Below are 15,082 nucleotides of genomic sequence, written 5' to 3' on the forward strand. Positions count from 1 at the left end.
TCAGTATGAATGCTGGTGTAACCTGTATTGAGTGGTAAACTCTGACTTCACGTGCATGAAGTATGAAAATACTGGTCTTCAGCTGAGGTTATAAAACTAAGACAATCTAGAAACTCTGTCTGCTGTTGGATTTTGAGGCTCTTTACAGTGATGAGAGTATAGTAAAAATAGTTATTGAGTGGTTTTAGTTCAGGTGCTTTTCACTCATTGTTTCCATTGACCTCAGTACAACTCCCATAATACACTTTGTTACTATGATTCTCATTTTACGGATGAGGAAACTGATGCTCAAAGAGGTTGAGTTTTTTGGTAGGTCACCTAGCTAGTAAGTAGGAGGACTAGAGTTTAATCCCAGGTCGATGCCAAAGTACATGTTCTTTCCACCCCCATGTTGACTCTACTCCCCCATTTAAATTATTCCCACTTTTATCTAAACTTTAAAGTTGTACTAACAGTCTTCTGATGTTTACCTTCCATATGAAAGTATGTATGTATGTATGTATTTATTTATTTATTAAAGATTTTATTTATTTATTTGACAGAGAGAAATCACAAGTAGACGGGGAAGCAGGCTCCCCATCAAGCAGAGAGCCCGATGCGGGACTCGATCCCAGGACCCTGAGATCATGACCTGAGCCGAAGGCAGTGGCTTAACCCACTGAGCCACCCAGGCGCCCCATATGAAAGTATTTAATAGATACTTTCTGAATATTCTAAAACTGTTTCTTTTCTACCTGAAATTTTCTTCCTAGATATTTTACAAAGTATTTTGATTAATAACAGACTGTTTAGTCATTTTTCTCTGTTCATTCCTTCTCTCGCTCAGTACTTGGTACTTAGTAGTGCCCCAATATGTTGTTATTCAATTAATAATAACAACAACAATGATAACTAAAACTTACTGAGAACTTAGTATGTGCCAGGTTCTGTACTATAAGCTTCCTACATGTTACCTCATCCAATTTTTACCATAGTTCTTTGAGGTAGAGTATTACGATATTTTTATATAGTATTCGAAGTTAGTAGCATGATGATTTTTTTTTTGATTCAGTCATCCAATCAGGTAGAGTATTTGGAGCAGTAGGGAATTTACCAATGAGTAATTCTAAATTCCTGTTTTCTTAGAGCTTATATCGTATAAGCAAAACAGACATAAGGAAGTTCAACAGTAAATTATAGTTCAAATGATGATAAGATAAATACTAGGAATAACAAACTAGGGGAAGGAGGAGGATGACTGGGATGGGGGAAGGAGTGGGGAGCTATTTAAGGCTGTGAGGAGGAGTTGTTTGAGTGACGTGGGTAGAGTTAAAGCCAGTGATGGGAAGCTCTGGGGGCATAGTGGCCCAAATGGAAGGAATGACCTGTGAAGAGGGTCTGAGATGAAGTGAGCTGCTGGGAGATAAAAAGGATGGCTGGAGGATAACTTAGTAAGGGTGGAGATGAGGCATTAGTAGTTGAGGTCAGATTACCTAGTAGGTTGTGATGAGGACTTTGGATTTTATTCTCAGTAGCCACAGACTATTTAAGCAAGGGAGGGAGGGATGTGACTTACATTCTTAGAATTTCACCAGACAAGAACGAGAATAGTGCTGTTGCTTGGCCTGGGGAGTAGTACCGGTGATGAATGATGAAGAGTAGTTGGAGGTGGCATGTGTTTTTGAATTAGCTTGAGAAAGACTTGGTGATGGGTTTCTCAGAACCAAAAAGGATTTCGGATCTGAGCAACTGTATAAAGGTAGTTGCCTGACATAGGAATGGACTTGGAGCTGGAAAAACAAGTACCAAAAAAAAATATTGGTAAAGAATTTTTATATGACATGGTGATAAAGAAATTCAGTTTCGTTTTCTTTTGACAAGGCCTTAGCTTTCTGATTTGATTCCTTAGGAGGACTTGTATATTCTATCTTTTGGGCCTTTTCCACTGTTTCCCCCCAAAAAACCTGTTTTGTAAAGAAGTTGTGTTGTTTTTTTTAAAAGCATGTTGTCAACACAAGGCCAGTGGAATATGAAAAACACCAAAACAGCCAGCCAGTATTCTTTCTGAATGCAGCATCTTCTGATTTTTTATAATACAGAATTCAATATTTAGGAGCCAGTTTAGGATGTTTAAGTGATTAACATTTACAGTTCTATGGACAAATTACTGTTCTTTTGGTGCCCAGCTGGTTATTGGCATTAGATTAGACTAACTCCCATAAACCTACAGAGATACTTCTTGTCAGGAGACAAAAGTCAAGAGACACTTCCTGTTCGGATGCCGCTTTCATCTACCATATTCCACCTTTGTTTCCATTCCTCACACATTTTCAAAGGACGTTTACATTAAAATGAACTGTACTACTTTTTTGTTTTGGGGGTAAATGGATGGACATATGTTTATGAGGTGGACTCAACCCCTTTGAAGAGAGACATCCCAGGTTTTTGGAGTTCAAATACAAGAAACCTTAAAGGTATAAAACCTTCAGAGTGTTACTTCCAGGGATAGCAACTTCAGATGCCTGCAGGGAGTGAAAGGTAGTGGAAATGCAAGAAGCAAACCCGGTAACCCTGGCAAACTGGAGAGAGCGCGCCTGCTGTAAAGTAGGTAGCTGCCATTGGGAATGGGAGCCCAGTATAGTCCGATCTTTCAGATTTTCAAAAGAAGCTGGAAATCTTTTCTGTTAGGTCATATCTCCTGATTTTTAAATGCTGGCAACTTATTTAAAATTCCCAGTATGCTGTGTGGGATAACACTCTATAAGTCCAGGGGGAAAAAAAAGTTCTGTAGGCTTCAGGCTACAAATCTGTAGATTCTGATTTGGTCCATTTTCTTTCTTCACAGATTGAGAAATAGAAATCCAAAGATACAAAATGACTTTTTCCAGGCTCACATAGATAGAGGCGGAAGTAGGAGTAGAGCCTGGGTGTTTTTTCTCTGGATGCAGTTGTCTTAACATAGAAAGTTAAACTGTTTTGGTACTCAGAGGAAAAGTAATGTCTCTTTCCTAAGAAAAGTACATGTACATTCTAAATTTTGTATACAGTTTTAGGGGTTTTAAACTCCCTGAAATCTGTACATAAACACCAGGTAAAGAACTCTCTCTTGTACCTGCTGGTTCATATGTTTGCAGTGTAAAGGGAACAGTGCCCCAGTATTTATTTAAGCAAACTCACGTAGAGAGGCACTGTAGAAGTTGTAGGTCTGTCCTCCCTTGCTCACTCCCACCTTTGTGTGTTCTAAATCTTAGACAGTAGGACCACCTTTAGCCAAGTCCAAGACCCTTCCTATTACTCTGCAATACCAGTCCCTCCAATCATTTCTTTTTCTCTTTTTTTCCCCAAAGACTTTATTTATTTATTTGACGGAGAGAGAGATCGCAAGTAGGCAGAGAGGCAGGCAGAGAGGGGGAAGCAGGCTCCCTGCTGAGCAGAGAGCCTGATGTGGGGCTCTATACCAGGACCCTGAGATCATGACCTGAGCTGAAGGCAGAGGCTTAACCCACTGAGTCACCCAGGTGTGCCCCTCCAATCATTTCTTTCAGGTCTTTTACATACGTATATAGCATCCATGGAGAGTAACAGTTCTGCTTTTTTTTTTTTTTCTAATTATATTTGTAGTAGGTATCCTTTTGCAAGTTTTAAAAAAATCATTATGTCTTGCCTTGTATACAGGCACAAAACAGATCTGCTTCATTCTTTTTATTTGCTAGATTATATTCCACACTTTGCTAATTCCAGAGTTTACTTAGCCATCCACTGTTAATGGATGTTTAGAATGTTTCCAGTTTTTTCAGTACTGCAGACAGTGCTACCATGAATATTTCTGTGCGTGCCTCCTTGACACAGGAGCTGGGTTTTCTTTAGGGGATAAAGAGAGAAATGGACTGGCCAGGCATGTGATTTCAAAAGTAGCTCCATCATTTTGTATCAGCAACATATGGAGGTCCCTAGTTTCTCCAAAGCCTTTCATCAGTTGATATCCGATCAGAACTTTTTTTCAAGATGATTAAGAAATATCTTAATTGTTAGTAAGTTTGAGCATTTTTTTTACATCTTTTAATATGTATCTTAGCCATTCTGCATTTCTGTTATGTTCGGATTTCTTTTGGGCTTACTTGACTTTTTCTTTTTCTTTTTTTTTTTTTTAAAGATTATTTATTTATTTATTTTGACAGAGAGAGATCCACAAGTAGGCAGAGAGGCAGTCAGAGAGAGGAGGAAGCAGGCTCCCTGCTGAGCAGAGAGCCCGAGGCGGGACTTGATCCCAGGACCTTGAGATCATGACCTGAGGCAAAGGCAGCGCTTAACCCACTGAGCCACCCAGGCGCCCCTTATTTGACTTTTTCTTATTTATAAGAATTCCTTTCTGTATTTCCTTATGTGTTGTTGACACCAGCCTCTTCTGTTGTATGTATTGTAAATCTTTTTCATTTGGATAGTTCTGATCCTGGTTTTGATCCTGACTGACTTGCTTTGTGATTTGGCCGGGAATCATTTGACTTCCACAGAGCCATTGTTGACCAGTGTAAAGTGAGAACACACCTCCTCTTACTTACTGTGTAATTGCGAATTGCTAGTGTGTATGAGTCCTGTGATTTGTAGGTTCCTCATTTGATTTCCATGAGCCATTTTCTCAGCTGTAAAGTGTGAATACCCTAAGTTTTTAGGTTTATCCTGAAATGCCAGTGAAAGAGCATATAAAAGTGCTTTGGAGAATAAAGAATAAAATCAAGTGTAAGGCATTTTGTCCTTTCTTTGGCTTTGTTAACAACTCATCCCTAGGAGTTGGCTTTTGTAAAGCATGCTACATCTTCACAGATTAATCAGACTCTGAGAGGTGGGTGTCACAACATAACACTTGTTTCTTTTTATTCTACACTCTTTCAGGGCAGGAAAGAGGTGTGTAAACAAGATATGTTTACATTGAACTCCTGTGTTCTTGGAAGGTATGGGGTGGGATGGAGGTGGAGAAGAGCGCTATCAGGAGACTCTCGGAGTTCACTACCCATAGTGCTGGCGGCGAGGGCTGGCACAGTAGAACCTGAACATTTATGGAACCAAATGTCTATAAGGTTAGAATTAGCCGCCCTTTGTTACTGTCATGGTCCACCTCTCAACTAGAACACAGGTTTCAGAGGCAATTGTTCTCTTCCACCACAGTAGGGAAGTATGAGAGTGTAATTTCTGACCCTGGTTATTACCTTTTGGCCGATGACTGCCTTTTCAGACAGATAATTCACTAAAACATAATAACCACCCTTTGCTCTGGGGACACTCAAACTCAGAGACCACCTTAGACCTAGATAACCCTGCGCCCCTGCCCTATGCTGCATGCTTTAGAGGGCCCTTCCTGTAGAGGGCCGTGCCCGTCCCCTTCTGGACTACTCTCCAAGTACCCAGGACCCAGGAATTACCAGACAAAATGTCTTGAACCTGCTTTCGAGGCCTGCAGAGCCTTTTTCTGAGTCTGTCTTCCCAAAGATGGATCAAGCCATTAGCCTCTCCCCCGGATGTGTGCATTACTAGGTCCTGGGTGTGGCCAAGGGTGACTACTTAGTACACCCACAGCTGAGGTGTACTAGCGTGACATCTGTATACAAGGCTTCTTGAGGTGCAGAAAGTGTGTGGGGGAAAGAAAGGAGGTGAATCTTCTGGGGCCAGGGTCTTCCACTTACTACTTTTTCTCCAGCCCTGCAGCTATTGGAGGCAGGTCTGCCCAGGGAAGCCTCTCTTTTCTGACCATGTACTTATTTGACGAGTAAAACAAAAACAAAAACAAAACAAAAAACACTGAGAATGTTTTCTTCACCACCCATTTTAGACACTGAGTATAGCTGACTCACCAGAGTTAATCTCTGAGAATAATTCTCAAAGCAGGGGTATGGGTTGGAATGGGTGAATTTCCTGAAGGGAGAATATCAGTGCATCATCTTCTGTCTCTCCCCTGGGTAGGCAGTGCTGCTGATGCTTGGTGAAAAGGAGGGAGGATTCTGCTGACACACTGTATTTTTATAAAAGAAGGCTAAGGTTTCCCTTATCTCTCCACACAAGGCACATCTGCCTGCAAACGTGCTGTCTGCTTCTGAGGGATGCCTTCGTCGTTCTGTTTCTTTTCTGAATGTTTTAAGGCACAGTTTTGGTGCATTCCTTTCTGTTCTCTAGAGCCAGGGGGGAAGTCATAATATATCAGGGCTCTTGCTGAAGAGCTTAAAATGGGCGCTGGCAGCTGGGGTGTGGGGGAAGAGAGCTTTCCAGAGACAAGTGACCTGCTTGTTCAGCCAATGAGAAGCAGGTTACAGAAATGATATCACCAGACAGGCTTTATTGTCTGATCATCTCATAAAAGCAGGATTGTGTCTGGCAACTTAACCCTTTTTTAGGTACATCAGGTCTCACCCACTCTCTGGTATGTGACCTCCAGATTCTTTTTCCCAGCTGTCTGCTTTGAGATCACAGAGATTAAAGATTTAAATTGGTGATGAAATTTGGAGAGTTGTAAACCACTATTTTAAAACTACAAACTATTAAAATTTAGAACCCCAGCTAGAATGGGAATGTCAGCTATGCTGTGTTTGGAGAGCATATCTAAAGCAGATACCCATCTAGTCATGTTACACCAGGCTTTTGCTGGATAGATTTGGGAGAGAAAGGGAGTTAGAGGGAAAACAAGACTGAGCCTTGAGTCTGTTTTAATCTACATAAAGGATCTTAGTAAGAATTTCCTATTTTAGAGGAATTGGAATTGGTTCTGCAAATTTGGAAAATCGTACTGATTCTGAGACCAATTTTGAGTAACACATATTTGTAGTGTTTGTTTATATTGTACCTGTTGATTATCCTTTCCCCCATAAAAATGTCAGTCATTTTACTTCTTCATGCTTCCTTATCATCATTGCTAAGATGCAGATGATGATTCTACCAGATCCTACACAAGAGTAGAGATAAGAAAATAAACTAATTTATATGATTTTGGAATGTGCTACACATATGTATCCTAATTAGGTCATTCATGTCTTAAGATTGTGTATTCATTCACTCATTTGTTCGGCAGGCTGTTTTAAAACCTTCTTGATGCTGGGCACAGACACAGAGATAGAAGCTGTAGTTCTTACTCTTAAGGAGTTTAAAACATTTTGAGGCAGATAGAAAGTAATAAAAATGTCTCAGGAATCTGTTGCATATACCGTGTTCCAGGTCCTTTTCTGAGCACCTTAAGGTGTATTAGTTCATTTAATCTTACCATAACACTGTGAAGTAAGTACTGTTATTAGCTTTGTATTACAGATAAAGAAATAGAAGCATAGAGAGGCGAAGTGACTAGCCTAAGATCACGTAACCAGTGGTAGAGTTGGGACTTGAATCCAGGCTGTGTGGCTCTAGAGTGTGTTCTCTGAATCTCTCTTTACCAGTGCAGTAGTTACTAGCTGTATATAGCTTTGGAGGACTTGAAATGTGGTTTGTCTAAACTGAATAGTGTATATGTGAAATACACACTGGATTTCAAAGACTTAGTATGCAAAATGTATCTAATGTCTCATGTTGAAATAACATGTTGCAGAGATAATATTTTAGATATACTGAGTTAAGTAAAAATCTATTAGAATTAGTTTCACTTTATTTTTGTGGCTACTAGAAAACTTAAAATTACCTTTGTGGCTTGGATTTGTGGCTTACATTTCTCTTGGACTGTTCTACTCTAAATTGTTATAATACAGGGGTACCTGGGTGGCTCGGTCAGTTAAGGATCTGCCTTCTTTGGCTCAGGTCATGATCCCAGGATCCTGGGATTGACCCTGCATCAGGCTCCCTGCTTGGTGGGGAGTCTGTTTCTCCCTCTCTCTCTGTTGCTTTTCCTGCTTGTGCGCACACATGCTCTCTCTGTCTGTTTCAAATAAATAAATAAAATCTTTAAAAAAAATCATTGTAATGCAATAATTATAAGAGGAGACATTTGTTGAGCACTTCCTATGTGCTACATACTGGGCAATACCTTGACACTGTTCCACTTAAGCCTCAAAATAACCCTGTTTATTATTCACATTTTATAGAAGGGACAGGAGGTTTTGAGAAAGTCTATAATTTACCTAAGGTTAATCCACTAGTTAATGACAGATCTTAAATTTGAAACCTTATATGTCTGACTCAAAAACCTGTACTCAACCAGTACACTGTAATACTATTTCCAATTAAATCTTTCATTTTCTTTGTTTTTATTTCTGTAAGAATGTTTAATACTGCATACTTCTGTATTTGGTATGTAGAAGTTTAAGTTAAAAATTACTAGGTCGTAAAATGGACATCCTAGATAAAAATCTCTTTTCAGAGGCTCGGCCCTCACTCAGTGAACAGTCAACAGTGAACAGTTGAACTCTGAGATGAAGCAGTGAGTCAGCCTATGCAAATGGCATTTAATTTTCATTCTAGTAGTTCTGTCAGGTCACTGGGCAATTTATGCCCCGACCCTCTTTGTCTAGTAGAGAGAGGAAGATGGGCAGTGCAGCTTTCCTTAGTCATTTAGTTCTTTTGGCTAATAAGAAGAAAAAATTGCTTTCCATTTCATTGTCCCATGAAATGCTGTTTGTGTTTGAGAGAGCATCAAAATTCTGTCTAATGATCCCTGTCTTTTCTTTCTTTCAGAGCAAAGACTCAGGCGGATTAAAGGCAGCTATGATAGAGTTGGTGGAAAGGTTGAAGTTCAAGAGCTCAGATCCTAAGGTAAGTATTGTTTTGGAATTGATTGGTATTGTGTTTCGTTCTCCTTGAGCTAGGTTTGAGGGATATTAGTGATCATCTATCTGAACATCGCATCGAGATCTAATTAAGCCTACCTATCAGAAGCCATGTTTTAATAAAAACAGATAAGTCATCTGTTTTTTCCCTTCTCTATGACTTATAACATATAATCATTGTTTTCCCTGAACTGCGGACAAGTGCATTTTTAATCCTCCTGTAACGGGCCTTTGAGACTCCTGTCTTCTGTGTCCATTAAACTCAGTCAAAGGCATCCAAGGTACTGATCATCTTAATGGGGACTGGAACAAGCTCCAGACCCATCCGGTTGGTGTTCAGCACTAGTGTCTTGTCTCTCTCCTACTTACAGGAACCAGTGGCCACTGTGAATGCTTTTGTCTTCATGACCTGGAGTGTGGTCTGGGAAATGGTTTCAGCTTCCTGGCTTTCTTCGAAATATGTTGGGAGCTATAAGACTGATATTCTGGGAGACTCTCTACCAGGGTGGGGGTGGACTGGGATCTGAACATAACACAGCTTCCCTTTTCCTACCCGGAGACCTCCTGTAGCACTACTGGTTATTGGTCCCAGCTGGCTCTGCCTGAGAGTCAAAGCCTTTCACAATCAGATAGGGAAGGGAGCACAAATTTGTTTGACCTTTTGTATTCCCAAACCCCTTTTTTAAATTTAAAGTCCTTTATATTGGGAAAAGACGAGCATTTCTTGAGTACTCACTAAGAGAGCCAGACACTGTTCTAGGAGCCTTACATATCTTTTTTAAAAATTGTGGTAAAATATACATAATGAAATTTACCACTTTAACCATTTCTATGTATTTATTTATTTATTTATTTAAGATTTTATTTATTTATTTGACAGACAGAGATCACAAGTAGGCAGAGAGGCAGGCAGAGGGAGAGGAGGAAGCAGGCTCCCCACTGAGCAGAGAGCCCGATGTGGGGCTTGATCCCAGGACCCTGGGATCATGACCTGAGCTGAAGGCAGAGGCTTTAACCCACTGAGCCACCCAGGCGCCCCTTATTTTTATTTTTTTAAAGATTTTATTTATTTATTTGACACAGAGAGATAGATCACAAGTAGGCAGAGAGGCAGGCAGGGGTAGGGGGGTGGGGAATCTGCTGTTTGCATTGGCCGGGAATTTAACCCCAGCCTCCCGTGTGGCAGACGAGAATTCTACCACTGAACCACCAATGCTAACCATTTTTAAATGTGTAGTTTAGTGGCATTAAGTATTCCTATTGTGTCCTGCCTTCATCATCACCTCCATCCATCTCCAGAACTTCTTCAGTCATTCCAAACTGAAACTATCTATCCACTTACTTCTTTTCCCCCCTCTGTTCTTACATACTTGTGATTTTTTGTAACAACCTGGTAGAGTAGCTTATTATTCCCATTTTATTGATAAGGACACAGAGGTTTAGAGAGGTTGGGCCATTTGCCCTGACTGTAGTATAATTTAGAGCTGGGATTCAAATTGACTTCACTGCCTATACTCTTTCTTTTATGTCACATTGCACACCAAGCACTGGTGTTCATCTCCTTTCTACCATCTAATCACCCTGTGCCCCATTTTTCTAATCTGAAGCACTATCGAGGCAGACCCACGATGACAGCCTTTACAAAAGGTAGCTTCAGTCTTCATTCTACAAAATAACTTTCTCTTCATACAGCATTGAAAGCATTGGGACATTGGTCATATTTCTTGTCTTCTGGTGTAGTTAGAACTCCAGAGATAGAGAGTATCTTGATAGAATAAAATTGGTGTAACCTTTATCAATTTTCTTAGCTCAAAGTAAAGATTCCTGGTATAAGTAGTTTTCCTTTAGTGAAGATGAACTAGTTAATTATTAAGGATTACTGAAAGCTTTTTTTTTTTTTTTTAAACTGAGTTTTTCTGGTTTCTGGGGCAAAACAGCTATCCTGAAGGAGACAACCGTATTTTCTGTTTTTGCCCCATCCATATGCTTGTAGGCAGTGAAGAGCAAGAGGATGTATACAGATTACACTGAGTGGCTTCTGTGCATGATGATAATACAGGTAAAGTGCTTTGGGGTCCTTTATGAATGCATAGAGTGCTTCTAATAGGAAACTTGCCAGAGGTGAAAAAAATTGAATGATCCCATGAGAACAGCTTGTAGAAACCTGAGGATTTTCCCATGGTACATCATGAGCTAAAGAATATTTCTTAGGACCAGACTTGATCTTGGATATGTGCATACACTCACCTCTTTTCTCTTCTCTCTATCTTGTTCTGGAGTATTGCTACCAGTCTCCTTTATTTTCAGACCCTGTTCTGGTCTGCCATATGCATATACTGTATACCTGGAGCCAGGTTGAGGAAGGACTAAGGTAATTGCAGAATGACTGCGAGATCATAAACAGGGCTGGGGAGTGGGGTGGTGGAAAATGGGACGCTATATACATAATTTTTGCAACAAATAATTGTCTTCCAAGGGAAGTTTTTAATCTGTTCTGCTTTCCCTCAGAACTCCACCATCCCTTTGTTAAGTTGGCCTATTTAAGAAGGGCAGAATCTCTCAGGCTTTATGACCTGTCATTTCCAGACACAGGAGCTTTTCATAGAAACACTGATTTGAGCCATGAAGCACTGAGCACTATCTCTGCCTCACTTCCTCTAGAATTCCCTAAAGCATCACAAAACTTCATTAGTCCAGACACTGAAATCTGTTAGGGACTGAGTTAATGTTTACCTCTGAGTTTTGTCAGAGAGGAGTGGAAGATGACTACATTAACCATTTTTTAAAATTAGGAAATAATATATGCTTATAGATTAGAAAATACAGAAATCCATGAAGGAAAAGTCAAATGGCTTTTCCCCAAGCTAACCACTATTATTAACAATTTGGTGTGTAACCTTCTAGACATTTTTCCATGTGGAAATATACTTCTAAGATATTTTATAAGAATTATACTGCACTTATGGTTTCAGTACATGGAATATTTTGGACATTCTTCTATGTCATTGATTATCAATTTTTCTTAATGAGAAGCCTCATTTTGTCCAAAATATTTGTCAGGTGCCCTTTTTTCTTCCAGAACAGTTGTTCTTAACCTTTAGTGTTCATAAAAATCACCTGGAGGACCTCTAAACTGCAGAGTGCTGGGCCCACCTCCGCAGTTGCTGATTCAGTGGGTCTGGCGTGACTAGAGGTTGTGCTGACCCTGGTGATCTGGTGATGTTCCTTCTCTTTTGTTTTGATTTTTTTTTCATTCCTTTCAGTAAATAATCAGAAGAGCCCTTGTAAATAAGTCTAGAAGGAGCAGGGGAGAGGAAAGGTATTCTGAGGCTGCCTGAGAGGGCAGGGTTCCTGCAAGGCCCAAGAGAGTGAGAGGAGTTCTAGTCGGGATTTTCGAGGGCGATCAAGGCTCATGCCATGGGACAGGAATGGGTTGAGTTATAAAACCGGAGGGCTGGGAAATAAGGCACAGGTTAAGTTGTGTACATGCATGTTGCTATGGTGAGCCCTGTTTTAAAGGATACATATCTCCAGGGATTAGAACTTTCTATATAACAGAGAGAGTATTTTTTTAAAGATTATTTATTTATTTATTTGACAGAGAAAGAGAGAGAGAGATCACAAGTAGGCAGAGAGGCAGGCAGAGAGACGGGGTGGGGGTGGGGGTGGGGGAAGCAGGCTCCCTGCTGAGCAGAGAGCCTGGTGTGGGGCTCCATCCTAGGACCCTGAGATCATGACCTGAGCTGAAGGCAGAAGCTTAACCCACCAAGCCACCCAGGCGCTCCTGGAGAGAGTATTTTTAATATCAATCTTTAGTTTATTTAATTGAAAGTAGTCTTTTAAATAGTAAGGCATCCCAATGTGTGTGATATGGTCCAGTTTATAAACACTTTTTTTTTCGGTCATACTTTTCAGAAACATTTATTGTACCAAGTAGGGTTTTTGTTTGTAGATTTCTTATATATATGCTAGACTTTAGGAAAATTAAAAGATGTCATTAATCAGGTATGTGTGTATGCACGTCTGTGTCCATTCCCAGGATTTTTTAAGAAATTGAAGGTATTCTGGGTTACTTACAACTCTCCTGTGAAGTGACTGTGCTGTTATCTTTCTTAGTATACCCAGAGGATACAAGCTCAGAAAGCACATTGATTTCTTTCCCTTCCTTCCCGCTGCCCAGCCTCTCAGAAAGCATTGAACCAAAAACATAACATGCTAAACTCAATCCAACTAATGTCTCATTATGCAGTTAATAACAGCCACTCTCTCTATTAGTATTGATTCCATCTAACATGTGCTGTTCCTTGTTTCCTATGGCTTATGTGCTCGAAACGAACAGAAACGCAGCTGTGTATCATGAAATCATACTAATGTTACGAGAAGTTAATTCTCAAGAAAAGGGCCTTAAACTCAGGTCAAGTGGCTCATATTATTCTCTCAGATTGGAGTGGGATTAAAGATGGGACTTAGCCATACTAACACTGCCTGAAACATATTGAGTTGTTGTTTTTTTTTTTCCCTGTATTCGGTTTCTAAAGGTGTTCTTACTTAAGTTTAAAACAAGAGAGTTGTCTAACAACATGAAATTAAATAGATCTGAGAATTATTTTATTTTTATTTAGCATTTACATAGCATTACATAGCATTTTATAACTGCAAGAGAACTTTACAGTCCATTTTAGTAGCTGATATCATTGACATGGAACATAGCCCAGTCCTTCACTCTCCTGTGCTAATCAGACTCTTGTTAAAATGATAGGTTTTAGGGTGCCTGGGTGGCTCAGTCAGTTAACTGTGTACCTTTGGCTCAGGTCATGGTCGGGGTCCTGGAATCAAGCCCTGTGTCAGCCTCCCCACTCAGCGGGTAGTCGGCTTCTCCCTTTGCCCCTCTCCCTGCTTGTGTTCTCTCTCTCTCTCTCTCAAAAAAAATGAATAAAATCTTAAAAAAAAGAAAATATTTTAAAAAATAATAAAATTTTTATAAAAAGACTCAAAAAATGATAGGTTTTGCATGTACAAAAAGTAATGGATATAAGCAAAACCTATTTGAATTCTTGTTGTTAGTGTCCTGTTGTTTCCCAGGGAGAAGCCAAGCCTCATGCTCTCCTTGCCTTGCCCCAGGACAGAAGTGTTCTCTAGGACAGTGTTTAAGCATCCAACTGAAGCAGAGAATTGAGCTGCTTCAGTTATCAAGTTGATTCATTTAAAAGTGTTCCTTTGGTTAGAAAGTTATTAGAATTATTGACCTATTTGTACACTTTTCCTAAAAAAAGAAGTTGTAAATAGCATTCTTGAAGGGTGTGCATAGTGTTTTGTTTTATCTCTGTGCCCTCAAGCTCTAGTCTGGTGGGTACTAGATGATGTAATAGTAATAGATATGCACGGTAATAGATGCGCATTATCCAGTATAGTAACACTGTGAAAGGAAATATTATTTGTCCTGTTTTATGGAGGAGCAATCCAAGGTTTAGAGGGGTTAAAGAGCTTGCTGGTAAGTGACGGGACTAGGACTTCACATGTGTCATACTTCACGTACTTCCCCTGCCCATGATTGTTGAACCCATGGATGAGTAAATATAAAGATATGTATGTGCTGCCCTCCTTAGCAGTATGACTCTTCACTGACTATTTTTCCCTCACATTCTCCTTCTACCTGCCTTTACTGGATACTGCAGCCTCCAGGGTCCAGGACTGGAGAATGGCCTTTTCCGACAGACAGTATGGGAAGATGGGGAGAGCCGTAACAGCCCAGAGCATTTAGCACTGGCTAAATGGAGAACCGAGGCTGGTGCTTCGGTAGTTTCCCATTAGTGATGGAAGACACCAGATGGGAAAGTACCTGTGGTGTCTCAGGCCCGAGCCATGCTCTGAGGCCTGGTATCCGCCAAGGACCAGATGCAGCCCCTTCTCATCCTCTGTAGACACTTGGGCGGTAGAAAGAAGAGAAATAAGTTCTTTGCCCTCCTTCACCATCCCCCTGCCTTTATGAAAACAAAATGAAACAACTTCCCGTTTTCCCCATCCCCCAATTATAAAAGTAATACATGCCATCTGTAGAAAACTGTGGGACAAACAGACTGTGTATAGAAGAAGAAAAGAAATCTGCTACCTGTAGTCATTTGTAAACTTTGAGTACCTCTTTTTTCAATTTAATTTAATCTTATTTAAATTTAATTAATTAACATATGGTGTGTTGTGAGTTTCAGAGGGAGAGTTCAGTGATCCATTAGTTGTATATAGTACCCAGTGCTCATTCCATCATGTGCCTCGGCAGTGCCCATCACCCAGTTACCCCATCCCCCACCCACCTCCCCTCCAGCAACCATCAGTTGGTTTCCTGTAGTTAAGTCTCTTATAGTTTGTCTCCCTCT

The 15,082-nt window shown here is 40.2% G+C and overlaps 1 protein-coding gene and 1 non-coding gene across 3 annotated transcripts in view; one reads left to right on the forward strand and one right to left on the reverse strand.

The window, feature by feature from the left end:
* TRIM44 (tripartite motif containing 44) overlaps positions 1 to 15,082 on the forward strand; it is a 104,679-nt gene that overhangs the window by 12,723 nt on the left and 76,874 nt on the right. Inside the window, exons 2-3 of one of the 2 annotated variants that reach the window (XM_059139883.1) lie at positions 8,620 to 8,697; positions 10,705 to 10,770. In XM_059139883.1, coding sequence (XP_058995866.1) covers positions 8,620 to 8,697; positions 10,705 to 10,770 — 144 coding nt within the window. The remainder of the gene's footprint in view (positions 1 to 8,619; positions 8,698 to 10,704; positions 10,771 to 15,082) is intronic. The other variant, XM_059139892.1, reaches the window with a different exon arrangement.
* TRNAG-GCC (transfer RNA glycine (anticodon GCC)) lies at positions 9,857 to 9,927 on the reverse strand. The gene has a single exon. It is a non-coding gene; the product is annotated as a tRNA-Gly (tRNA).

The sequence above is a fragment of the Mustela lutreola genome, chromosome 1 (genome assembly GCF_030435805.1).
Source record: "Mustela lutreola isolate mMusLut2 chromosome 1, mMusLut2.pri, whole genome shotgun sequence".
NCBI lineage: Eukaryota > Metazoa > Chordata > Mammalia > Carnivora > Mustelidae > Mustela > Mustela lutreola.